This window comes from Culex quinquefasciatus, chromosome 3 (genome assembly GCF_015732765.1).
Source record: "Culex quinquefasciatus strain JHB chromosome 3, VPISU_Cqui_1.0_pri_paternal, whole genome shotgun sequence".
In the NCBI taxonomy this organism is placed as follows: Eukaryota; Metazoa; Arthropoda; class Insecta; order Diptera; family Culicidae; genus Culex; species Culex quinquefasciatus.
In genome coordinates, this window is record NC_051863.1 from 46,355,326 (window position 1) to 46,382,443 (window position 27,118).

The 27,118-nt window shown below is 40.7% G+C and overlaps 2 protein-coding genes across 2 annotated transcripts; one reads left to right on the top strand and one right to left on the bottom strand.

Annotated features, from left to right (window-relative positions):
• Positions 1 to 2,166: 2,166 nt before the first annotated feature.
• On the bottom strand, positions 2,167 to 4,044 carry LOC6045144 (39S ribosomal protein S30, mitochondrial). Its single transcript, XM_001862509.2, has one exon. It carries the CDS (start codon positions 3,923 to 3,925, stop codon positions 2,243 to 2,245), a length of 1,683 nt encoding a protein of 560 aa, XP_001862544.2. The 5' UTR covers positions 3,926 to 4,044; the 3' UTR covers positions 2,167 to 2,242.
• Positions 4,045 to 4,163: 119 nt separating this feature from the next.
• On the top strand, positions 4,164 to 17,271 carry LOC6045141 (regulator of nonsense transcripts 1 homolog). The gene is made up of 4 exons (XM_038259228.1): positions 4,164 to 4,449; positions 4,568 to 4,897; positions 4,966 to 5,369; positions 13,230 to 17,271. The coding sequence occupies exons 2-4, from the start codon at positions 4,676 to 4,678 to the stop codon at positions 16,012 to 16,014; spliced, it is 3,411 nt and encodes a 1,136-aa protein (XP_038115156.1). The 5' UTR covers positions 4,164 to 4,449; positions 4,568 to 4,675; the 3' UTR covers positions 16,015 to 17,271.
• The last annotated feature ends 9,847 nt before the right edge of the window (positions 17,272 to 27,118 follow it).

Genomic DNA, 27,118 nt, shown 5'->3' on the forward strand with positions numbered 1-27,118 from the left:
TTCAGAATATGCAATAACCCATAAAGCATAAAAATGTGAAAGTGTCACTAACATTTTGAAATGTTGCCATCGAAATAATAGATTCGTCCTTGGCAGGGGGTAGCGAAGAAGCCGCCATCTTGGAAGTTCAGAAAACAAACACTCAGAATCAGTATTATTCATATTATTTTGGTAACACGAAGTGTGTTATCCTGGTTAAACTCAAAAGTCCCATGCAAATGTGTAAAACCAAACTGAAAAATGTGTAATGCCGATTCACAGTGTACGGGCGCACTGTTTGATCGACCAAAAGAAAAAAAGCAAAAAAAGGTAAACAGAAAAATCACTTTTTTCGATATGAATTTTCAGCCAATTAGGTTTTACACCGTGACGTCATTTGACAGCTCGTGTGCACTGTTTACATGGTCTTCGTCGATTGTCGACGAATTTCCCCGAACAAAATCGACGACCGCATCGAACTATGCTAAGTCCATGTAAACAGTGCACTCCTTCTAACCTCCAAATCGAGTCGGCGTAAAACCTAATATTGGGATGGAATCTCCAAGGATATGATAGAATTTGCCATCAGCAACACAATTCACGTGTTTTTTCAGGTATTTATCGTTTGAATTGCGGGAATATTGAAAATCAAAAACCCAAACAATGGTTTTTTATGGGCTACCATTTGACAGCTAGTGCTTTTGTTGTGGGCTCTCATTTGACAACCGTGCTAATGTCGACTGTTGTCAGTTTGCTTTGGTCGGAATAGGGTTGCCATCCCCCCGGTCCTTGGTCACCAAGTTTTTCAGAGTACATAGAGTGCGCAATTTCCAGGGAACGAGCTTAATAAAAAAATGGTTAAAATAATGATGCAATCCACTGAAAACTAGCTGGAAACAATTTAAAAAGTCTGTACACACAAAAAAATATTACTGTAATGACAAAAGTAGCTTACTTTTGAATTAAAAAGTTGCCAAAATTTGCTGAAGGGAAAGTTTTTTTCTTGTTTTAAGCGGTATACGCACTTCGGAAGGAACCGGTCAAGAAAAAAATCAAATGGGCAGCAAGTCAGAGAGGGTGAAGAAAAGCCCCAAGAAATCGCTCTCTCTCCTTTGTTCTTCTGTTCGTAAAGCTGTTTCTTGACCCCTTTCCTTCCGATCTGCATACTAGCCTTTAAAAATGAAAACTTTTACTGCATGCTACGGTTTTTGAAAATCTCCTTACTAACTGAATTAAAAGTATAAACTTTTAATACGATTGTATAATTTCTTTCATTTTGACGTTTTCGTGTAACCGTGTACGCCTAAGTCGCAAATGTAAACAACAACTTGGTGGGTCCGGTGGTGCTGGTGGGTCTATAGGACGCAAAGCAAAGCCGACCGCGGCAGCAGTCAGGAATCGGACGCGGAAACCTTCGTGAGTCAAACAGCAGCAGCGAAACGCCTTCGAAAGAGGGTGGTGCGGGAGCGGGACGAGGTCGAGTGCTCGAAAAGGACAAGGCCAGCTTCCTGCAGCTGTTCCACGGTCGGAATGCGTAAGAAGGAAGCTTGAGTGTTTTGTGGGGTTTGTGATCGCTGGAAACGACCGGCGACTCAACAACCGACGAAATAGGCGGCGGGCCAGATGCGGGCATAAAAATGTCAAAATCTCTTCCCCCCTCACTTCGTCTCACCATCCAGCTGCAGCTTTTCAGCTTGCAGCTAATCCATAATTTTTCTACAAATTGAATTTTTTCACTCCAACTGGGAACCCCTAGGTCTATCCACGACCGTTTCCAATGACCGTGAGAAGATGCCAGAAAATCCAGCTACGAGCTATAAATCCACAATACAATTTCAGGCTGCAAATTATTGAAAAACACATTTTTTTCGCATGTTCAAAAATTGAAGGGGTCGTATCGCCCCTCCGTCACGAGATGTCAATAAACGGACTTCGGATTCGTGATCAGGGTTGGGGAAAGTGGTGTGTGCGTTGGCGTAGAATTAATTACCCATTAAAAAAAAATAGAGATCTCCAATTTTTTTGACCACGTAGTTTATGTGCTAGCCCCTACTATTTGCTTTCTCAAGCCAGGCCAACTGCGTAAAGTTAACCGCAAAGATTATTCATTGAAATCGATTGAGTTTGAGTATGAATGGTTCCAACGGCTTGAAAAGGAATTTCTTTCAAAACTTTAGAAATCTTGCCTGCAATTTTCGACCAACGTTTTATTGATACATCACACTAAGAAGAAAAAAAAGAAAGCACAACTCAACTCACCCCTTTATCGCCTCACGCTCGGATAGTACGTCGCCTCGAAGCGGGGCTTGCTCTTCGGTCCGTCCGGTCGCACCTGGCGCGGAATGTACTTGGGCGCGTGCTCGTCCAGCCGGCGTCGGTACATGTTTTGGTGCAGCTCGAAGGGGCGCCGTTTCGGTTCCATCGGCCGCGTGTTGTTGTCTACCTTGTAGATTTTTTCCCACAGGTACAGCTCGGGGTCGGGCCGGTGACGGGGGCGGTTCGACACGCGGTACTTGTAGTTTTGCTCCATGAAGATGCGGCGCTTCTCGTCGATGATGTTCGCGACGCGGGTCTCCGTTTTGCACAGGTATGGCTTGAGGTCGACGGATTGTGGGGGTTTGGGGGCGTTGGCGTAGAAGGAGAGGAGGTGGAGGAGAACCTGATCGTTGAGGCCGTGGATTTTGCCGGTGGCTTCGTCGATGTGGTCGTACAGTTGGAGTTCTTGCGTGCCCCAGCAGCGGTTGTAGCGCGAGTTCTGTTCGGGTTGGTCCGAGTGGACGAGGGTCGTGTTGAGCTGGTAGACGTAGAAGGACCAATTTTTGCCGTCGGTGGTGATTGTTTGCGTGGTGAGGGGGTAGGTTAGGTCGTTGAAGGTGGAGAATCCTTGGTAGCAAGCCTGGCCGAACAGCCAAGCGTAGCTGGAGAAGATGGCCTGCGCGTGGAGTGCTTCCTGGAGGTCGTCAACGGCGCAGTAGGTGTGGCGGATCTGGGCGTGACTTCGCCGCTGGAACGAGACCAGTCCGAACTCGTGCTGATCACCGGGCCAGAAGCCGGGAATGGTCGTGGCGTAGCGTTGCTCCGTGTGATATCCGAGCGAGATTGGGTCGTACTTGAACACTGGAATCTCCACGTTATCTTTGCGGTAATCCAACGTTGCCAAATCATCTCCGGCGACCGGTCCGAGCGGGTTTTTGTGGCGCAGCGCCAGGTACGGCTGTCCCACGTACTGGAATTTGCGGTCGAACGGATCGTCGGCGTAAGGCTTTTGCCACTCGACGCCTTCCTTGATTTTACGAACCAAAGACGGGGGTGGCATTCCTCCGACGAACCAGAACGCTTCGTGGCGCGGATCGAAGTCCTGCTCGAGCTCGGCCAAGTGCGAGTGCTGGCCGGACAGGCCGTTCACGAGCACCCGGTTGAGGGCGCGAAGTAACGACGAAGTGAGAAGTTCCTCGCGCTGCTGGGCGGTCAGCGATTCGTCGGCGAGTTCCGGGTGACTGTAACCGCCCAACTCAAACTCCAGAACGTCCTCCAGCTCCCCCCGCATCGCTTCCAGCAGCACTTTGGCATCCGACTCCAGCTTGCCGTACCCTTCCGGCAACTGTCCCTCCATAAAGTGCGTCCTCGTTGCGTACTGCGCCAACGGCAGCGCATTGTACGGAACCTTCCCGTCGCTGATCATGTGCGCCTTGTACCCATAATACTTGGGCATATTAATCTCGAGCAGCTTCTCCTCGACGGAACTGAGCTGGCGGATCTTTTCGTGCCACTGGGCCGCCTCGCGGGCCTTTTTCGCCCGGAAGGAAAGCTCCTGGATGGGGGGATATTCCGGCTCGGCGGTGTACTCGTCCTGCTGCTGGGGGAGGGATCGCGCGGATAGGGTGCGGGCTCCGTGGTGGCGTTGCAGGACGGCCCGCAACCCGTGGCGGAAGGTTTGCGACAGCATTTTGGGGCGGCTTTTCGGTGAAGAAGTTGGTGAAAATGTTCGCGACTACGCGGTGCACGAAAAACCGATCGGCATGTTTTGCTCTCTGGTTACGAAACTGACGTTTCTCAGATTTGACAGCAGTTGGCGAAGGGTTGCCAGTTTGAGGGGGATTGCAACAAAGAAAGCACGTGAAACACGCCGATTTTGACGAAACTGTCAAATTTTCCCCACAGTTGTTTCCCGCTCAGATTAATCAATCCGATGTCCGGTAGAACTGCAAACCGCGACGCTGTCGCGTCGGCCCGATGTGCGAATCTTCAAACAACTGGGCGACATTAGCAAACAAAGAGGGCGAGGGGCGGCGGCAAACGTCAGTGACAGTGACTTTTGGGCTGACAAAAGCGCGAGAAGACATCTCACACTCGTCAGAGCTCGCACACGCAAAACACACATCGCGTTTTTTTTCCCTCCGTCGTCGTTTCAAATGTGCTGCTGCGGAAAAAAGGCTATTTTCCTATTTTGCGAGCTGCACTACACCTGAGGTAGGTTCCGGGGGTGCGATTCGGGTGCGGCGTGGCCACTTCCGGTGGGAGACGGCACGGAGGTGGTCGAATTTCTCCGCTAATGCGTGTTATTTTGCAACTTTCTCTGCGCGCACAGGGCTACTGCGATTGACGACGTGCGAGGAGCTGGAACCATCCGGAGGAGGAGGAGCAGCAAGAGAAGAAAGAAGCTTGAGCAGCGAAAAGGTTTGAACGGAACAACAGGATGAGCGTGGACACGTACGACGGGGTGGTCGGCTCGCAGACGCTGACCTTCCTGGACACCGAGGAGAACGACCTGATCGGGGCCGACACGCAGGGCACGGACTTTGATTTCCGGGACTTTACCATTCCGTCCCAGAGCCAAACGTTGGCCTCGCAGCTGGACCACCTCGGGGGAGGAGCGGGAGCCGCCGGTACAAGCGGAACCAGTGCCGCCGGAGGACAGGTAAAACAACTCAACCCTCGTAAAGCCCACAAAAAGTCTAACCTTTCCCCCCGATTATTTCCACCCAGCTCAACGGGTTCGGGCGTCGGCTCGGGTCGGAGGCGTCCAAGATCGCCGGCATCACGTCCGCCATCGGCGAGCTGCAGTTCGAGGAGGACGAAGACGATGGGGCCTTGGGCGCCCAGCAGCAGGACTTGCCGCCGCACGCGTGCCGTTACTGCGGCATTCACGAACCGAGCACGGTCGTGATGTGCAACATCTGCAAGAAGTGGTTCTGCAACGGGCGCGGCAGCACGTCCGGGTCGCACATCGTGAACCATCTGGTGCGGGCGAAGCACCGCGAGGTGACGCTGCACGGAGATGGGCCGCTCGGGGAGACCGTGCTGGAGTGCTACTCGTGCGGGGTGCGGAACGTGTTCGTGCTGGGGTTCATACCGGCCAAGGCGGACTCGGTGGTGGTGCTGTTGTGCAGGTGAGTTGGGTGGATATTTTGAGAATTATTTGAGTACATTGTTTATTTAGGTATTTGAAAGTCCTTAAAGTTGACGAGTTCGCTAGCATTGTCGGGTTTCTGTTGAACCTTCATTCTCGTTTGACCTTGAACGCTGTTCTACTAAAACATGTTTCGTCTGATTCTCCGAACAATAATTGTTTGAACCCGCCTTTGAACATTCGTTTTAACAAAAGTTTTAAGCAAAATGCGAGCTTTGCTTTAACTTTGACAACCGATAATAAGTTGTTTAATTAAAATCGTTTTCAGTCAAGAAACCCGTGCTAACGAAATAATTGTTGTCACCAAATTTTGAAACTCTGTGTGCGATTCCCATCAGCTCCCAACGAGAAAGTACTGTAATCATTGAATTATGAACAACAGAACGTATCCACAAAAGCCGCCACAATACAAAATTTTCCAAGAAAAGAACTCGCAAGCTATAGTGACGGTTGGATATACCCTCTGATATTTTGGTGCAGTAATCATCAAAAGAATGTTTTTTTTTCTATCACTTAATTTAAAACACATCTAGAAACCCTTTTTTTAAATATAAAAATTTTGTGATTCGGCCCTGGATTATAAAATTTATTGTTTTTTAGATTTTCAAATATTTAATTTAAAAATTCTAGAAGTTTCAATTTAAATTTATTCTTTTTTCGATTTTTTATTTTAAATTAAAATTTTACTTAAGCCAAACATAGATCTAGGGTTTTTTTTTTCTCAAAATTTATTTTCCCTAAAAGAGCACGCAGCTAGCAAAATCTAAACTTAGAAACATGTAGCCTCCCTGTAAAGGCTTATGAATTGATCTAAGTTGGAAGGTACTCCAAATCTCTGAATTGCAAATGTAACATCCTGGAGCAGAACTGTTAAATTCTAATAAACACCAATTGAATTGAATTGAAATTAAAATTTTATAATTTTCGAAATAAGTTAATTTTTTTTAAATTGTCTAAAATTGATTTAAAAAAATTAAATTTAAGAACTTTTATATCATATTTTTTTTTATGATTTTTTATAACTTTTAACTTGCTTTTGAGCAATTCTTCACGAAATCGGTCTTTTTTATGGAATTTTAATTTTTTATTTTTTTATCCGGCTGAAACTTTTTTGGTGCCTTCGGTATGCCCAAAAAGCCAGTTTGGATCATTAGTTTGTCCATATAATTTTCCATACAAATTTGGCAGCTGTCCATACAAAAATGATGTATGAAAATTGAAAAATCTGTATCTTTGAAGGAATTTTTTGGTCGATTTGGTGTCTTCGGCAAAGTTGTAGGTATGGATACGGACTACACTGGAAATAAATTATACACGGTAAAAACAATTTTGGTGATTTTTTATTTAACTTTTTGTCACTAAAACTTGATTTGCAAAAAAACACAATTTTTAATTTTTTTTTATTTTTTGATATGTTTTAGAGGACATCAAATGCCAACTTTTCAGAAATTTCCAAGTTGTGCAAAAAATCTTTGACCGAATTATGAATTTTTTAATCAATAGGGACCATCCATAAACCACGTGGACACTTTGGAGGGGGGGGGGGGGTGTATGGCGATTGTCCACGATCCATACAAAAAGTTTTTTTGTATGGACAATTGAGGGGGTAACAGATTCCCAAAAAGTGTCCACGTGGTTTGTGGATGGTCCCATACTGATTTTTTTCAAAAAATCGAAATATTGGTCGTAAAAAATTTTCAACTTCATTTTTCGATGTAAAATCAAATTTGCAATCAAAAAGTACTCTAGTGAAATTTTGATAAAGTGCACCGTTTTCAAGTTAAATCCAGGTGACTTTTTTGAAAATAGTCGCAGCTTTCCATTTTTCTAATACTAAATTTAAGAATTTGTAAACTCTACAACTTTTTTATCTTACTTTTTTGTTTAATCTTTAAAATTTTCAATTGAATATTTTGATGCAGGTTGAATCAGCTAAATAAGCTGTCAAACTGGGTAAATAAAAAAAAATATTAGTATTTACAAATTTCAAAACTTTTTAATTTTTGAATTTTTAAATAAAGGCCAGACTCGATTTTTGAAAGGATTGTATGGGACTTTTGATAATTAAATGATGAAAAATATATTTATTTGTTTCTTTTGTTCATTTTTCTTACTTTTGATATCTAATTTAAATTTGGTGACCACATTTTAGTCAAATTTGAAAGGTTTAATGCCTTAAAATCAAATGCATTATCACAATATTTCATCACCTTCATTTTTGCATATTCTAAATCACTTTAAGAGTCATTTTTGGAGTCATTATTTAGCTCGACAATCAAAAATCTCAAGATTTCTGAACTGAAGACATTTTTAATTTAAAAATTTTAATATTTTTATTTTTTCATTTCTAATTTTTCAAAGTTTTAGAATTTGACATTTTTAAAATTTCGAATTTTAGCATTTTAAATTTTTTTAAATTTCTTTTTTTTTGGTGAATAAAATGTGATTGTTGTTATGCCATTTTCTTATGGTTTATTTTATTTTGAGCAATAAAACGAAATCAATCCTGGCGTCATACGTAAAGTATATGGGGGCAAATTTTGGCTGATTTTAACGTAATGTACTTTATGGATGAAGCCTTTTAATAATTGGCATTTCAAGATTCTGCGTTTTGAGACATAACGTAACGCTGTAAACGCTGGGAATGAAGGTGCGGGAGCTCGAAGACTGTGTTAGGCTCCATACATTTAAAATTGTTTGGAAATTTGGTCCAAAATCAAAATTTCTGCTTTACGTAATAAAAGATCGCTCCCTTATGAAGTAATTTTTTTTATTCAATATTTGTACAGTCCGGACTCGTCGTTTTATCGCTGTTTTATTTGTTATTCTTGAGCTTAGGTTTGACCCCAAACTACCTACTTAAAAGTGATTTCGATTTTTTTTAAACAAATATGATGGTGGTCTAAACGGTTGTGCTCAAATATTGAAAAAATGCAATTTGTAAGTTAACAGACAATCAACTGACTAGAAAATTCACTAAAAAGGGGTCGCAGTCTTGGTCGCAGTACTCGAATTTGATGTTAAAGTAAGAAAATACAAAAACAGGGAAAACATGTTCATGATTCAATATTCCCATACAAACCTTCGGATAATCGAAACTTCGGAATATCGAGTTTAAACTGAATACAAACGCCACTCTCCGTTTATGTTTCTTTTCCAGCTGCGTACCTACCGCTTATTAACATATTTTTCCGTGACCCTTTTCTTAACCGTTTTTAGGGGAAATTCTCGTATGTTTGGCAGGTTAAGCACTCGCTCCTAACTCAATCCAAATTGCTGATTTTCACTATTTAAATAACTAATTTTCCAAAACTTTTGATAGAAACTTGTTTGCTCACTTCTTATTGAGCTATTTAACACTCGATTTCAGTTGAAAACGCTTTTATATTTAGCTTCAATTGAATGTCAAAGTTCTGACCTGCCAACATTAGAGGCACGCTGGAATTAGATGCTGTTCCCCTATATGGGGGTTTGCGCTTCATCCTAGCCAGATATACAGATAAATCTGTATTTTATAGATATTTCGATCCCAAAAATCTAAAAAATCTGTATATACAGATTTTTTGAACATGATTATATTGAAAAATTTCAACAATTTGTTAATTGAATTGCAGGCCAAGTGCGAATGATGCTGATGATACCTCTTCAGTTGACGCTCAGGCGAGGAACATCCTGGAAGGAGCGTCACTGACTACGTCCGTAGTCCTGTTAGATCATACTTGATCAAGACAGTATAGCTCTGGTTCCTTGCAAGTGTCCTATTTTCTTACCTCCACGTTGGCTTGGTTTTCATGATGACCTGGCTGGTGGCCTGTGGAAACGGATCGTAAACCTTTGACCACCGCGGGTCAAAGTCGATACGGCTAAAAGAAAGGGGCGCGACAATGTGGGAAAGGGAAGTAATTTGTGATTGTAGACGGTATTGTTTTGATTCGCAGTATGTTGAGTCAACTGCTGTGGATGTACCTGAAACATCGCACAACGGGGTTTCTCTTCTTTCCATTTCATCTACCACCTATTTTCTGTTTATTTTGTTTCACTGATTTTCTAACGCGGCTTCTGTTTACTATCCTCCATTTGATTTCGATTTTACTCATTGATTCTCTTATTTCTCAACGCTTTTTCACTCTATTTTACCAATTGATGCTGCTGTAACATACTTTCTGCTTTCCCTTAATTTGGCAGCGATGTAAATTTTGTTTATCATGTGCCTTTTCTTTATTTATCTATTTGAATAATTTTTCATCTGCCCTATAAATTGCCCTAATACAATCTAAGCTTGTTTGTTACCTCTATTTATTAACTATTGTTAATTTCTTACTTCATACATAAATAACTTTCTTTTACTATTGATTCTTCAAATAGTATATTTCTTTCTTTGTCCATTGTTTTTAATCTTCACCCTTTTCTTTAAAAACAAGTGAGGTTTGAGCCCTTACTCAATTTTTTGAATGATCAAATAATTAACACAAATATTACTATTGTACTTTTTGGTAAACTTTTATAACATGCTTAGGACCAAAAATTGTAACAAAACACCGCGACAAAAGAAATAGCAACATATAAACACGACTCAACACTAGGAAATACTTAAGGAGAAAACAATACACAGTAAAATAACAATAAGTTTTTGATTTCAAACTAAAAATAAAACAGTTTTTGCTTTAATGAAAGTTGTTAGGCACACTTTAAATGGTTAGGCGCTTATACTTACATCAAACCCTACGTAATGTACCACCCCCGGCCGAGTTAAAATGCGTAACCGGAAAAGAAGGTGTGCATGCCTGGCACGAACACTCAAAGCGTGTTCTAGCGTGCTGCTCGTACTGACTCAGAGCAAGGGTGAGATGTAGGTGTAAGGGCAGTGCGTGTTCGTCGGGAACCTAGTGCATAAGATCGGTCAAGGCCCGTTCTTACGCTGAAAATTGCGAATTGCGAAATTGCGAATTGCGAATTTGTTAATTGAATTATGCTTTAATATGATTAAAAAGCTTAAGAGGCAGTATTTGTAAATATTGCTCGGTTTGTTCTAGAGGTCGTATTGAGGTGCTCCGATTTGGATGAAACTTTCAGTGTTTGTTTGTCTATACACGAGATGAACTCATGCCAAATATGAGCCCTCTACGACAAAGGGAAGTGGGGTAAAACAGGCTTCGAAGTTTGAGGTCCAAAAAACCTAAAAAATCTTAAAATTGCTCGCATTTCCGTAAAACTTCATCAATTCCAACTCTCGTAGATGCATTTGAAAGGTATTTTGAAGTACTTCAAAATGAGCCATAGACATTCAGGATCGGCTTGACTTTTTGTCATAGCTTTTGCAAATTACTGTTAAAAAAATTTTTTTTTTGAAACCTTAATATCTTTTTGCAACAGCCGCCAACACCCATACTCCCATTGGTCAAAAGATAGGTAATTTCATGGACTATAAACCTACGGTATTGACTTTTTGCCCAATCGCAGTTTTTCTCATAGTTTTTCGATTTTTCTACAACAAACATTGATGGGCTTTGCTATGATATGATATTGGCCACTTCGAAGATTGCCCTGGGGGGAAATCCGGAACCGGTTCCGGAGTGGCCAATGGCCAGAAAAATATTTTGGAAGACCATTTTTGAGATGTATTGACAAAATGAAGAATTTTGATACCCATATTGATGGGTTTTGCTTTGATATGATATTGGCCACTTCATAGGTTCCCCGGGGGTACCCAGAAACGGTTCCGAAGTGGTCATGGTCCAAAAATTGACCTCAGATTGTCTTGTCTGAATGGGCCATTCAAAATCATGAAGTTTGATACCCATATTGCCTATATTTGAACGGATTGGATACGAGTTAATATCAAAATACCAAAAGTACGTCGTTTATCGACCACCCAGTTTTTATGGATGACCCCCAAAAATGTTCATATTCATATTTTCACCAAACATTCTCCATGATGTGTACAACAATTGATTGAAAGAGTTTTACGATATCTTAAATACAAAAATTATAAAAAATCAAACAGTGAAAAAAATAACCCTATGTGGCAAAGTTAATCTCCCCTTAAATCTGCTGTTAAAAAATAGAAATTTGACATGATACAGATAAAATAAAGATTTATTTTTAGGAAAATAAATATCTGCTTCAAAATAATCTGGCATCGTTGATCCTAGCATATAAAGAAAAGAAAACGTTCTAAGGTAGTAACATTCTCCAGTGTGTACGGATCTCTATCGCAATCTATAAGGCAAATATCGAGCCAAACATTTCATTAGGGCACAAAACCAAAAAGTAAACATTCGGGATTATTCCACTATTCCACTCCATAGTACACTCCCTACATGCCCTCCAAGAATCAGATTGATAGCAAACAATTTCCTATTGAAAAAATCAAAAAAACAAAAGGGCACATAACAATGTTCACTCCAAACCAGAAAAAAAGTTCAATTGTGCCCTTTTCTTTTTCGTTAGTTTTTCGTGGTTAAGGAACTTTCTATGTTATAAAGTGAACTTTTCATACATTCTTAACACTAATTCACTTCAAAACAAAGTTTGGTTAACGTTTCACCAAGGGTTTCTGCAGAAAAAAAACTTCGTCGAAATAAAATATTGAATACGGCCCGCGGCTGCTGTTCAGTACACTTTTGAAGAATTTTAATGTTTCACATACCTTATCTGCTCCATTCGATCATAAAACTTCACCAATTATCAAAATTTCCACTGAATTCCTCATTATTTCTAATTAAACAAAAGGGCCCATAAACATCATTCAAAACAACAATCCGGTGACAACGCTTTAGTGCCCTTTTAGTTCTCTTCGAAATTGCATTTAGAAAGGGCCCATTATGAACAGCAGTTGGAAAGCTAAAAGGGCCTAATAACGAGATTTTTTAAAATTATGAGTTTTATTGCGAAAATCAACATAAATTAAGAAGCAGTAAAGCAGAGTTGAGGATAATGGTGTGTTTTATCGAATCATCAGTAAAAATACCATCAGTCATGCTTATTTTTTAAATAGGAATTGAAACAAGTTGTCCATTTTTTGCAAGCGATTTTCTCGAATCGCGGTTTTTGCTTTTGTGCCCTAATGAAATGTTTGGCTCGATATATCTTTCCTCGTTTCGCAACTTCTCAAAGGCGCATAAACATGCTGATCATTGATCAATACCGGCGCCGGCTACGAGCAGTAGTAGGGTCACTGGGAAGTGACTTGAGTGATATAGGCCGCCCAATCGACTGCATCTCCGGCAAGTTTGAGTTTGAGTGAGTTTTGAGGTGGTGATGTAGATGATGTGACCATAAGCAATTTGTTTATCGGTTAAAAATATCAAATCTTAGGCAGCCGGCTGCGAAATGACTGAATTTCTTCGTCGACGAGCATTTAGATTAGTGCTGATATAGGCAGGAATTCATTTATTAAAAATCCCAAAACATAATCGTAGGCGTGCCTTCCGATCATCGATGATATAGGGAGGACCTCATCAAGCAAAACGACTTGCTTGTATCAAAAAATTTCGTCTCTTTTCTATCGAAATCAAAAATGAACATGCAAATCAACCGCAATGATGCCGGAAAAATAAAAAGCACTCATCACTGTACAAGTTGGACCCTCGAGCGCACGATTAAACATGCACAGCAACCGCGTGGCCACACTGCTCGCGATCGAACCATGTTGGCCATTGTCCGCGCGTCACCGTTCACGCACAAATTGAACTGGTTCTTCTGGTGGTTAATCAGAGGAAAAATCATTTTTTTACATATAATGCCGGTTGTCGACTGCGCTTCGCCAATGCACAAATTAAGGGTCCATACCTTAGTTATATCATATTAAAAACAAATGTTTTTTCTCACCATTTTACAGACAACCGTGCGCCGCGCAAAACTCCATCAAGGACATGAACTGGGACCAGGAGCAGTGGAAGCCACTGATCGCCGACCGGTGCTTCCTGTTCTGGCTGGTCAAGGTGCCGACCGAGCAGGAGCAGCTGCGCGCGCGCCAGGTTTCGGCCGCCCAGATCAACAAGCTGGAGGAGCTGTGGAAGGAGAACGTGGACGCGACCTTCCAGGATCTGGAGAAGCCCGGCATCGACAAGGAGCACTCGCCGGTGCAGTTCCGGTACGTGGACGGGTACCAGTACCAGAACATTTTTGGGCCGCTGGTGAAGCTGGAGGCGGACTACGACAAGCGTTTGAAGGAGAGCCAGACGCAGGAGAACATCGAGATCCGGTGGGACACGGGGTTGAACAAGAAGACGATTGCTTACTTTACGCTGGCGAAGAACGATGGCGATATGAAGCTGATGCACGGGGACGAGTTGCGGCTGCGGTATAACGGGGAGCTGCACAAGCCGTGGAGTTGCGTGGGGCACGTGATTAAGGTGCCGGACAATTACGGGGAGGATGTGGGGTTGGAGTTGAAGCACAACCATCAGGCGCCGGTCGAGTGCAGTTCGAACTTTGCGGTGGATTTTATTTGGAAGGGGACGTCGTTTGATCGGATGCAGATGGCGCTGCGCAAGTTTGCGGTGGACGACAACAGCGTGTCGAACTACATCTACTCGCGGCTGCTGGGGCATGGCAGGCAGGACGGGTCGGACGATGTGACGTTCCGGATTAACAATTTGCCGAAGCACTTTAGTGCGGCCAATTTGCCGGATTTGAATCGCTCGCAGGTTTACGCCGTGAAGCACGCGCTGCAGCGTCCGCTGAGCTTGATCCAGGGTCCGCCGGGAACGGGCAAGACGGTTACGTCCGCGACGATCGTGTACCAGCTGGTGCGGTTGAATGGGGGGCCGATTCTGGTGTGCGCCCCGAGTAACACTGCGGTTGATCAGCTGACGGAGAAGATTCACCGGACGAACCTGAAGGTGGTGCGAGTTTGTGCCAAGTCTCGGGAGGCGATCGATTCGCCGGTGAGCTTTTTGGCGCTGCACAACCAGATCCGGAACATGGAGCAGAACAGCGATCTGAAGAAGCTGCAGCAGCTGAAGGATGAAACTGGGGAGTTGAGTTCGTCGGACGAGAAGCGCTACCGGATGTTGAAGAAGCAAGCGGAGCGGGAGTTGCTGGAGGCGGCGGACGTGATTTGCTGCACGTGTGTTGGTGCGGGTGATCCGCGGCTTCAGCGCATCAAGTTCAGCTCGATTCTGATTGACGAGTCGATGCAGTCTACGGAGCCGGAGTGCATGGTTCCGGTGGTGCTGGGAGCGAAGCAGTTGATTCTGGTTGGAGACCACTGCCAGCTGGGACCGGTCGTGATGTGCAAGAAGGCGGCCAAGGCTGGATTGTCGCAGAGTTTGTTCGAGCGGTTGGTGGTGCTTGGGATTCGTCCGTTCCGGCTGGAGGTCCAGTATCGTATGCACCCGGAGTTGTCGCAGTTTCCGTCGAACTTTTTCTACGAAGGCAGTCTGCAGAACGGGGTGTGTGCTGAGGAGCGCAAGCTGAAGGTAGACTTTCCGTGGCCGTCACCGGATACGCCGATGTTCTTCTTGGTGACCCAAGGGCAGGAGGAAATTGCCGGATCGGGAACGTCCTACTTGAATCGTACCGAAGCGTCGAACGTGGAGAAGATCACGACGAGGTTCTTGAAGGCTGGGGTTAAGCCGGAGCAGATTGGCATCATTACGCCGTACGAGGGCCAGCGGGCTTATTTGGTGCAGTACATGCAGTACCAGGGTTCGCTGCACTCGAAGCTGTACCAGGAGATTGAGATTGCTAGCGTGGATGCTTTCCAGGGTCGCGAGAAGGACATTATCATCATGTCGTGCGTGCGCTCGAACGAACATCAGGGCATAGGATTTTTGAACGACCCTCGGCGGTTGAACGTGGCGCTCACCCGTGCCAAGTACGGAATCATCATCGTGGGTAATCCGAAGGTACTTTCGAAGCAGCAGCTGTGGAACCATTTGCTGAACTTTTACAAGGACAAGAAAGTGCTGGTCGAGGGTTCGCTGAACAATCTGAAGGAGTCGATGATTCAGTTTACCAAGCCGAAGAAGATCGTAAACACGTTGAATCCGGGCTCGCACTTTATGAACACCGTCATGGTCGACGCCAAGGAGACCGGCTACTTTGAGCGTGGGCACGGTTCCGGATTCGGAGCGAGTTCGTTTGGCAATCCGGGCCCAATCGGAAGCATGGTGAACGGACCGCGCAACGCATCGCTGGACATGTTTGCCCGAACGCACGATCCCATCAGTTACATTTCGCAGGAACGCGCCCAAGCCGCCATGAACAACATGCCGGTTCCGGTGGGAATGTTTATGAACTTGTCGAACGTTCCGCCGCGTTTCTACCAGCAGCAACAGGCCGTCCAAGCGGCCAAGCAAGCTCGCCGCGTCAAACCCGGACCGATCGGCAGCAAGCCGAAGCCGCGCCCAATCGGACCTCCGTCCAGCCAGAACAACGCCATCGGCGCCGGTTCGCTCACCCAGGGCATGTCTCAAAACATGTCCCAGCCCGGCTTCAGCCTGTCCCAGCAGCCGGACTTTTCCCAGGACTACCTGGCCGAGTACCAGTCCCAGGTGGACGGGCTCCTCTCGCAGGACTCCACCTTTGGCGCCGGCCCCAGCCAATCGGGCGTCGGCAGTGGCGCCGACCGGCTCGTGTTTGAACTTCCACCGAACCAGTTCTCCCAACCGTACTGATAGAGGACGACACGACACGACACACGTGCGCTCGATGAATGCGCGGCAGCAGCAGGATGGCCACGAAGCCGCCGTGCAGAGTCCCCGGGGAAACAATGCAAACAAACGTAACGACGGAACACTACCGAGAGAGAGCAAGAGAGCAACAGCAGCAGCAGCAAAATTGTCTACGCGCGCCACATCAACCAATCGCAGTTATACCGAGGAAGAAGCAGAAGAAGGAGAGCGAGCGAGAAACGAAAGGAAAAGGAAAAAAAGAAGTTAAAGGAAACCAAACGTGAAAAACGCTGAACGCGCGCGCGCGCGCCAGGCTCAGAGGGATTTGGCCACCGGCGCTGACGATGATCAACCGGGAAACTCCGGGCGCACCGGGCAAGGGCGTGCGAGCGACGAAGCGCGCGCGCGTGGTAGCTTTTGAATAAACCATCTCCGCACACCTGACCGGAATTCTTGTCCCCGCTCTCTGTTTGGCGACCGGCCAAACCGGATCCGGAAGTAATCGACGAGGGGCGGGGCGGCGGTGTCGAGATGTCGTTTGCGCCGAAGAGGGCCTGTTCTAGGGAACAGTAACACTAGTTTTGTTTACTCTTTAACGACAGACACGTGTTCGCGTTCTGTTAAACCTTTTGTTTCTACCGCACACAAACACACACACACACACACACACACACACACAGATGGACACACTCTCGTTTCACAACAAGTTTTATTTTGTTCTACTTTTTCGGGTAAATTACGACTGCGACCGGCAGGAAGAGCAAGTTTAGGGTTGTGGCTTCAGTTGAGCTAGGGAAACAACAGTTTGAGTAGCCACAAACACACAATCCCTGTCGGTTGGACAAGAGCGTAAGAAAGCAAAAGAAAAAACCTTTTTCAACGAATTGTTATATTTTACTATCTGGTTCACAATTCAGGCTTTTGATTTGTGGGCACTTCTTCAATTATTAAAAAAACCTTATCTTGAAATACAGATTAAAACATCATGTTAGTAGCATAGAAAAAAAAACAAAAAAAATCACGTAGAATGAGAAAAGGAAGTACCTTGCTTGAACCGCTAATTTGGAATTTGTCAGAAAACAATACAAAAAAAAACAATATTACGCAAGCAAAAACATTATTTAAAAAGGCAAACATACTTCATTGCACTCAAGCCGCATGGCGGCACGAAGTTGCAAACAAAAAAGACATTTTGGTTATCATATAAATTGTAATGGGGTACAATCTTTTTCTCAATAAATAGTTTGGTTCGGCAAAAAAGTGTTGGTCTTCATTATTCATCCGAAATCCCTTCCTATTGAACGATTGAACGAAGTGCAGATTATCAGCTCGCTTACTTTTTCAAACGGTCCTGTGTAGATAGGAAACCCATGGCGCATTGGTTCTCTTGAAAAAGTAATCTCAAAATCAGGATTTTTTTAGGTACTTTTTGAATAGAGCCTCCAGTTTCAATGAAACTTTATAGACATGTTATTCTAGGCTTATATAAGCCATTTTTATTAGGGGAAATATACCCTTTCTAATCAAACACCTATCTTCGTCATATGAAGAGTTTGATGCTCGATTAAAGCTCCAAAAATACGATTTAGGCTATAAACTTATCAGCAACAGCACCGCCTAAAGTAAGCACGCAAATTTATGCCATTTACTGGCCAAAAAGATCAAATTTAATCACAATTTCAATTTTGCGAGACCATTTCTCATCATTTTGGTGGCACACACATCCACATGCAAGATGAGAGCATAACTGCTTAACGAAAGTCGCCATCAATATCTTTTCACTTGCGCTAACGATTTCAAAGCGCTTAAGGTATAAAATTGCTTCCAACTACCGGCAACATGTTCTTTTGCTTATTAGTTAGTCACTCACTTAAAAAATAATCCCGAAACATGTAAATAATTAGCAAGCGCCATCAAAAAAACAAACACGTCAAGTCTTTTGACGTTTGAATTTTGACGACCCATTCCAATCGAAGGCTGAAGAAAACCGAGCGAGAAGCGAAGGCAAATAAAGAACAAATGGTGGCAGCGCCTGTTGGAGTGAGCCAGCGATGCCAGGAAATAGTTTTTTTTTCTTCCAGCGCTCTTTTGGTTCTTTTTTTTAATCAGTCGAGTGCATTGGGCCACGCCCATTTTCCAATTTTCAGCTTAGTTTTTTTTTTTCTTCCAGCGCTCTTTTGGGTCTGCTTAGTGCTGCCAAATTGGATAAAATTTTAAGCGAACAGCATTACTAAATGCTACTTTTCGTGAGTGTTCACTTATAATTTTATCAATTGGGTACTAAAGCCCTATGTCAATTTTTATGTACAACAGTAAAAAATACCCCTAAAACACATTTCTGATCACTTTTTTTCATTTTATTGCAAATTTTTTTTTTGACAGGACAACATTTTTTCGATGGATCAACTATGGTCCCCTTGGAACGAGCTGTCAAGTAGGAGCTTTTCCATTTTAAACTTTTTGTGGTCGTACAAAGGATCATTGTACTCAGAAAAATAAGCTTTATCGCTGTAAACAATAATATCAGCAATCTAAGCTTCATTTTAGGACCCAATTTTGGCAGCACTAAGCAGACCCAAAAGAGCGCTGGAAGAGAAAAAAACTAAGCTGAAAAAAGGAAAAAAGGCGTGGCACAATGCATTCTCGACTGATTAGAATACATTTGGGAAATATATTTTTTAAATGCGTGTAATAGGAATAGCATAACTTTCAATAAAAGTGAAAATAAACAGAAATGTTCACATAAAGTTGCTCTACTCGCTGGTGTTCTTGGTTTTAGTAAATTTCAAGGAACACTCTAGATTATCCCGCATCATTAAAACACGACCGCTTATTAGGCTTAAAATGGGTATATTTCCCCTATATGAAGCCAGTTGCACTCGAAAATAACATTTGAGAAGGACGTAAGATATTCAAATATTTTTGTATTTTGTAATTTAAAAATTATACGGGCTTTCTAAAGAAAAATACACTGAAAGAAAAATACACGCCACTTCTACGAGATTTTTTGGTTTAAAAATTAAATTAGTTAGTAATGTCATGTTTTTTTTCTTTCATTTTTTTTGGGGAAATTACCTAAACCTAAGTTTACCTAAATTGGATTGGCATGCGCAGAAACTTTCTAGATGCCAAAAAAAAAAACCAAAAATATACCTGGAAAGTTAGATTAACTAAATTACCCTTACCGTGAACCACCAATGTAAATTTCATCATTTATCATGATACCTTTTGGTACATGATAAATAATGTAAATTTACTAGAATATATTTTTCTGTGTATAAATATTTAGTAACAAATTTCACAACATTCCGTTTATTTTTAATACACTCAAATTTCCATATCTTGCAATACAAGCATCAAACGAAGCGAAATTTTGTACGCATTTTCGTTTTATCTTTTTTTTTTGTACAATAAAATAATAAAATTTAGACCGAGGCACGTAGCCTAGTGGTAACGCTTCCACCTCGTAAGCGGTAAATCGAGGTACAAATCCCTACTCGGACGCGCGTCTCCAACAAAGTATCACATGAGTTTTGAGGGGTTAGTAAGATTTGTATGAGGTCCGGATTCACTGTGGTAGGTGATGCGACCATAAGCAATTTGTTTACGAGTGAAAATTTAAAATCGAAGGCAACCGGCTGCGGAAAGATAGCTATCGAGAGATTTGAATATAGTATTAATTCAACCTCGATTCTCCAGAAATTCTTCGTCGGCGTGCCATCCGATCAACGGTGATGAAGGAAGTGCTTTGTTCAAAAACGACTTTATATACAGAAATTCCATTTGAAAAGAGCCTAAACCGAAAAAAAAGTTCTCCGATCGGGCTCAAATTTTTTTTGGGGTTCCTTGGCCAAAATAATTAAACCCGTATCGTTTTGTTTGGCCGTTAGGGTGACCTACATCGTGCTAGGGAGGTTCGAAAAATGGCAATTTCCGTCATTTTTTGCAAAACCATTTTTTTTTAAATCATATTCACGTCATTTCATCCGATTTTAGCTGTCTTAGACGCAAAAGAAAGGGTATTAGTTTGGCTATTTGAAAAAAATAGCAAGAAGTTTCAAAAATCTAGCTTAACATTTGAAAATGTCGAATAAAAACTTAAATTGGCGTTTTGACCGTGTCTGGACCAAAGAGCCTATGTCTGAAAATATTTTTCTCGGAATCCTCGGAAAATTTCACATAACTTATCAAAAAATTGGCGATGTCGAACCGTACGTTTCCGAGATATGAATTTTTGAAAAAAAAAAAACTGAATTTTTCGACGCGCCACGCGCAAAAACAGGAAAATGACGAAATCGGCAAAAAATAAACCTTTTTCACTAAAACTGCGATAACTTGAATGTTTCAGCGATGGCCTATACATGTTAGGGTACCAAAATTTTTGTAATTAAAATACGCAACTTTTGGTCCCCTAACATGTATAGGTCATCGCTGAAATTTTGAAGTTAGGGACCATCCATAAACCACGTGGACACTTTAAGGGGGTGGTTTGTCCACGATCCAAAAAAAGTTTTTTTGTATAGACAATGGCCACGAGGCAAGGGCAAGTTACTGTATGTTTGTGAGGTGATTTTATCAATTTATTTGCAACTTTTGGTCCCCTAACATGTATAGGTCATCGCTGAAATTTTGAAGTTAGGGACCATCCATAAACCACGTGGACACTTTAAGGGGGTGGGGGGGGGGGGGGTGGTTTGTCCACGATCCAAAAAAAAAGTTTTTTTTGTATAGACAATGGCCACGAGGCAAGGGCAAGTTACTGTATGTTTGTGAGGTGATTTTTATCAATTTATTTGCAAAATAAACTACTAAAGTAGGGATTATTAAGGGGCCGATGACCTCATTTAAAGTTGTACTTTTATCACATGACACGTTTAACTTAACTACTGTGTAAAGTGTGACTTTTACTATAGTAATTCTTATAACAAAAATTGAATTATTAATAAAACAAATATTTTTGTTTTCACTGTGGACAGTTTGCGCGCGTAATCAATCTCCACACTAATCAACGAAAAAGTACTTAACAGATTTTTTGATAAAATGGATAGATTTCAAGATATAGGCATTTGCATTTAAATTTTAACTGAGAAAATTCCGTTTTTCCTTTATTTTTAATTGTTTTCATGATAATATTTGTTTTGAAAAGTTAAGAAAATTTCCATTGGGACCATCCATAAACCACGTGGACACTTTAGGGGGGGGGGGATATGGCGATTGTCCACGATCCATACAAAAAAGTTCCACGAGGGGAGGGGGTGGGGGGGGGGGTTGAGATTTCCAAAAATGTGTCCACGTGGTTTGTGGATGTCCCAATTGAAGTTACGTGTTTATGGAGACCCCAAAGTTCAGGCTTTCCCTCGAGTTGAGCCTGCGGAGAAATATTGTTGGTCGGCAGTGTTGCGATTTTGAGCGCTCATCCGCTCATGAGCGAGCATTTTTCGCTCATTCGTGAGGAGGAGCGCGACACGAGCTAGCTCACGTTTGCTCGTGCTCTTGTTTGCTCATTTATTTTATGAGCGAAAATGCTCATGGCTCGCGCTCGCGCTCATTTTTGCTCATTGAGCAAAATGAGCGGTATTTTTTTACCTGTAACGGGTAAACGATAATAACTTTTTTTTCAGCAGAGCTTCGAGGTTGTTTTTTTATGGAGGCTTGAATAGGCTAATCTTAATAATATTGGATGAAATTATTCGTCATATTTTTTTGTTTTGAAACTTGTTTTGGAGTCAGAGTTAAGGGGTTAAGGTGTTACATTAAGATCTGTACACAGTAAAAAAAACCATAGAAATATTACATCTGGGAAGTACGTATTTTATGTTAGAAAAATGCGTAATTTTACTTCTGAAATTTTGCCACTTTTCTGGTGTAATGTAACTTTTTCAGTCTAAATCGAGGTAAAATTATAACATTCAAGAGGTAATATTCAATCTAACAAAATTACAACTTCCAAATGTACACTTTTTTACTGTGTAGAAATAATTCGATTAATGAAAAAAAAGTTGATAATAGAGTGACACTATTTAATAAAGCTGAAAAGTATCTTTTAAGGAATACAAATATGTTTTCTTGGTAATAAGTTTAGTCATGTTTTAATATCTGGGCACCTCATCTTGTTTAGTCAATTATTTGTAAATAATTGTGCATAATAAATGTCAAATCTGTGTCTAAGATAATTTTCACATCAACTATCTTATTTATATGCTGGAGTCGATCCAAATAAATAGATGAGAAATGAGCGTGCTCACAAGTAAAACATGTTTTAATATAAAAAAAATCGATAACCATCCTATTTACAGCTTACTTAAGACCTAAAAATTCCGTTCCTTGACAGTTTTGAGTTTACTCTAAATTTGAAAGTGAAATAAGCTAAAAAGAATGTCAGGGATTCTTAGCAAATTAAGACACTTTACTTGCGTGTCAGCCATTTTTCATTGATCGGGAAATAAATCAAAACTAGTTTTCTAAATTATCAAACTCTGAAAAAAATATAGACTGACAACAATAAAGTTTCATAAACTTACCATTACCATATTGATCACACAAAAAACTTGGGTAGAAAAGTATCCCCCTCAATCCACCGCGATCAATTTTTGACAGTTCGACGCCAACGAATAATTTGATGAATTCTGGAGTTTCTTTTTTAAAGGATCAATAAACCAAATTTTCAGTTTTTGCTTTTTGGGTGTTTTTCAATACCCCTGACTCAAGGCGGTTCTATAAACACCCAAAAAGCAAAAACTGAAAATTTGGTTTATTGGACCTTTCAAAAAAAAAACTCCAGAATTTACCGCGGTTAACCAAAATAAAATTACCAATGCAACTTTGATGAGTTCATGTCCCTTTTTCACGATGAAATTATCTTCAAAAGTGGCAATCCAATTGGCCTGTGCCAGATTCATAATTAATACTAAAAATCTACCTGATTTGCTGATGAGCGCTCATTGAGCGCGAGCGCATGCGTTGAGCATGAGCGAGCACGAGCTGCCTGTTAAGTCCTCATGCTCATGAATGAGCGAGCACGGATTCTGGCTCGCTCGCTCATTCGCAACCCTGTTGGTCGGTGTCATCAACGGAGGAAAATGCACTTCAAATTGTTAACAGTTGATTAGACTTCTGATTCCATTTATATTTTTTAAGTTTCTAAAGAATAAATGTTTTTGGCCTAGATTTGTACATTCAAAATTCCGAGTCGAGAGAATAGTTCCCTCAAAATTTATTGAGGGCTCAGAGCCAAAATCGAGAGAATAATTCTATCAACTCACACCACCATAACAAATGAGTTCATTCGTTAATTGATACAATAAATCTCCAACAAGTGTCATCTATCGACATCTGACCACTCCTTAGCCACCAAGCTGTGGTGGCCGAGGCAGTAAAGTCCTTGGGTTAGTATGTTAAAGGTCTACGGTTCGATTCTCGTAGTCGACACTTTTGGTTTTTTGTTTTGACGGATGAACTTTTTTTTTGCAAATGAACCTCGAGAGGATAATTCTTTCGCCCATCTCGAGCTGTGTTCTCTCTGTCCGTGAATGGTACCACTAGTTTTTCGTCTCGAGGCCATTCTTCTCTCGGACAACCGCTGCCCAGTTTTGGGTGTATGGTCCGATTTCGAAGGGGAATAAATTGAAAAATAAAATATTTGCAACGGTCTAAAAGCACATAAAACTTATTGAAAAATAAATATAACAAGAGAAGTAAAACTTTGCGAAGACTGGTATGACAAGACTTAGACACAGAGAAAATTGTTTTTTTAATACGCTATCTTTTTGTGAACAAAAAAAAAATGTAAAACACATTAAAATTAATCGTTTTTACCTTAACTGCCCTAAACTGAACCAGCCTAACTTGAGTTCGCACCAGATTGCGAGGCCGCACGTGTGCCACTCTTTGGCAGTGGCAATGGCCTTGAACCTTTGTCGCACACGCGAGCCTCCTCTTCATAAAACAAGCAAACATACGGATGGGGGCGGATGGACGCGGGGGGTGGGGAGGTGGATGCCGTTCCGAAGTTTCGGATGTAAAACAAGAGTTCACCGACGACGAGTCCACAAGATCAACAATGTTGCACCCCAGAGCGGTAGGAAGAGAGAGATTTATGCAAGCGCACGTGGGGGAAATTTCGTTGGTAATTTTGGTTGAAATCATTGTTTTTGAAAAAAAAATCTTTTATTTTATTTTACGTTTCATCTTTTCAAGGGAATCTTTGAAAAGATAATAAGTATTTTAAAAGAAATTTGAAAAGATAATTATAAGACATTTTAAATTAAAATTCATAAATATATTTTAGGGTTTTTATAATAAATATTTTAAATTATATTTCTTCTAAAATACTTCATTGTTTGCGCTTTGTAAAAAAACTACTCTCGCGCCCTTTTCTCTCTCATCTTCTCTTCGTGAGAGAAATTTTCCTCTCTGTTTTCCACAGCAGCATGAAAACAAAAGCAAGTTTACAGCTTCCTGTCCTCGTGGTTTGCATTGTGTGATGTAAAACCCTTATTGGGAGAGCGGGAGTCGGCTTTTTGTTCTCTCACACGGATACTTTTGGGGTCGTGCATAAACCACGTGGCCTCCTTAGGGGGTTGATAATCTTACCGAAAAAAACCACGAAAAGCCATGGGGGGGAGGGGGGGGGGTCGACGGCTGACCACGTGGTCTATCAAAAAAATATTTTCTATAAAAAAAAACATAAAAAACTGTGCTAATTAAATTTTATGACATGCATACACTTCAATCTCAAGATACCTTGTATTTTCATGTGAATAAAAAAAAAAAACAATTTCAGGATTATCGCTCAACATTTCGGTTTCAGTACTACATTTTCAGGTGAATCGCCTAACATTAGAAAATAACCCGTCACGATTTTTCTTTTCAAACGATACTTATCTACTTTGAAATTCACCAAAAAATTGTTTTCTGAATGATATTCATTCGTATGAGCGAAAGCCATTTTCTTCTCCCCGAGAAAAGGATAAAAGTGAATATGAGCTTGGCATTTTGATCTAAGAGATAGTCCATACTTATGAGTTACATATTTTGGGGTGTTATAACAATTCATTCGAACGAATTTTAAAACAGCTTTTAAATTCAGAATATTTATATATTTTCTTGAAACTGTATGTTTTTTACAAGCAGTCAAGGCACTCATCGATCCTCACACATATTTTAACCAATTAAGTTGCTATTCTGTATAATTAGAGGGTGACGATTCTCGAGATTTTCAATTTCCCGGGAATCGAGAGTTGAATTTGGCAATTTCCCGGGAATTCCCGGGACCCGGGATTTTTTTGACTATGCCAATAGAGCCAATTATTTTAAAAGGAAAGGTCGTAAATTTGTTTCTATTCAATAAATTCAGTTACAATTAATTCACACTTATTCAAATAAATGTTAATTTAAGAAGCCTCATTATTTTAAGGAACTAGTTCAACCTTTAGAATTTTTCTTAGAATCTGTAAATACAAGATCGTTTTTTGAGCTTTTGGGGACTCAAAATTGTAGTTTAAAATTTTACGAATCTTAATTCGCAAAGAGTGATTTTTCAAAACTTGCACAAGCTTGTTGCATGAACTTGTTATTAGATTTTCGTAAAGTAAAAAATTAGCAAATATATAATTTCCCAGTATCGAGATTTTTGAAATATGATACATAACGACTCAAAACAACTATTTGAAATTGTTTTTTTTTTTCTTTTTAAGGTAAACTGGAAATATTCATTGAAAAAATATTTACATTTATCAGGAAATCCGAATGTTCACAAATATCGGATCTTAACAAAGATTAAGACAATCTTTACAGAATGCGAGAGTTTTTTTTTTTCTAATATATAATCTAATATTTAGGTTGATGAGAAACACAAAATGACTTAATGAACTTAATGATAATGATATGGAAATTGAACTTATTGAAAAGGGTGTTCCCTCTTAGAAATAACAAATAAAAATAATTTAATAAAAAAACTTTATACAACAAAATTTTACAAAAGTATGATCAAAATTGTAAAATTATAAAGAATTTCCTGATCTTTCAGCTAGTTATGTTTTCAATTTAAAAAAAAAGGATAAATCAATTGCCAAATATAACTTTTTGAAAAATTTATATTTAATAATAAATCAATGCGATCGATTTTATTTATATATGCAGGTATATTTTTGAAGTCAGATTTTTCTAAGGATCCTATGTGACTATGAAAGATAGATTGAAAAAGGATAAAAAACTTGCAACAATATTTTATTTTAAAAATCAAACTTTTTCTGGAAGAACTGCTCATATTTGAAGGAATGGAAAAGCTCACAAAAATATTACGACAATCAAGAATAAGTTTTTTTTTAATAAAAGAAAAACTTAATGATATTTTCAGAAGTCGAACTTTTTTTAAAGAACCTTAAAGAATGGAAAAAATCACAAAAACATTACAACAGTAAAGAATAAGCTGTTTAATAAAAATATAAAACAATTTTAGAAGTCAACCTTTTTTTTTAAAACTGCTGTTGAAAGAATGGAAAAACTCACAAAAATATCATGACAATCAAGAGAAGGTTGATGTTAGAAAAAAAATAAATTTCCATCATATTTCAGAAGCGAACTTTTTTTTTCAAGGAATCGCTCATGTTTGAAAGAATAGAAAAATTCACAAAAATATTATGACAATCAAGAATAGGTTGTTTTTAGAACAAAAAAACATTGAGAAGTCGCCTTTATTTCAAAGAACTGCACATGTTTGAAAGAATTATCCCATTCTCATACTCCTCACTCACAGAAAAAATTGGATTTGTTAGTAAGAAAATATATTTTTCAACAATATTTAAGAAGTTTGAAATGTTTTTAAATAACAACAGTAATATCGTTTTTTGATCCAAAGTCGCCCCCACTGACAGTATATCATTGATGGGTAAACATTTTTGAAATCTATACTAATTTTGTTTTTTTTTAGATTTTTCACCTGGGAGGAAAATGCCACGTGGCCATATAGAGGGGGGGGGGGGGGTTTGGCGAGAAACCACGAAAAACCATGGGGGGGTAGGGGGGGGTCAAAAATTCCCAAAAAAAAGGCCACGTGGTTTATGCACGACCCCTTTTACTTGTTGTTGGTATTTTCCTGAGCTGAAAA

Excerpts from the sequence above, each read along its gene's own strand:
- LOC6045144 (XM_001862509.2), bottom strand. The coding sequence starts at position 3,925 with ATGCTGTCGCAAACCTTCCGCCACGGGTTGCGGGCCGTCCTGCAACGC.
- LOC6045141 (XM_038259228.1), top strand. The coding sequence starts at position 4,676 with ATGAGCGTGGACACGTACGACGGGGTGGTCGGCTCGCAGACGCTGACC. Across the intron at positions 4,898-4,965 it reads CCAGTGCCGCCGGAGGACAG|CTCAACGGGTTCGGGCGTCG; the intron begins GTAAAACAACTC and ends ATTTCCACCCAG. Across the intron at positions 5,370-13,229 it reads GTGGTGGTGCTGTTGTGCAG|ACAACCGTGCGCCGCGCAAA; the intron begins GTGAGTTGGGTG and ends ACCATTTTACAG.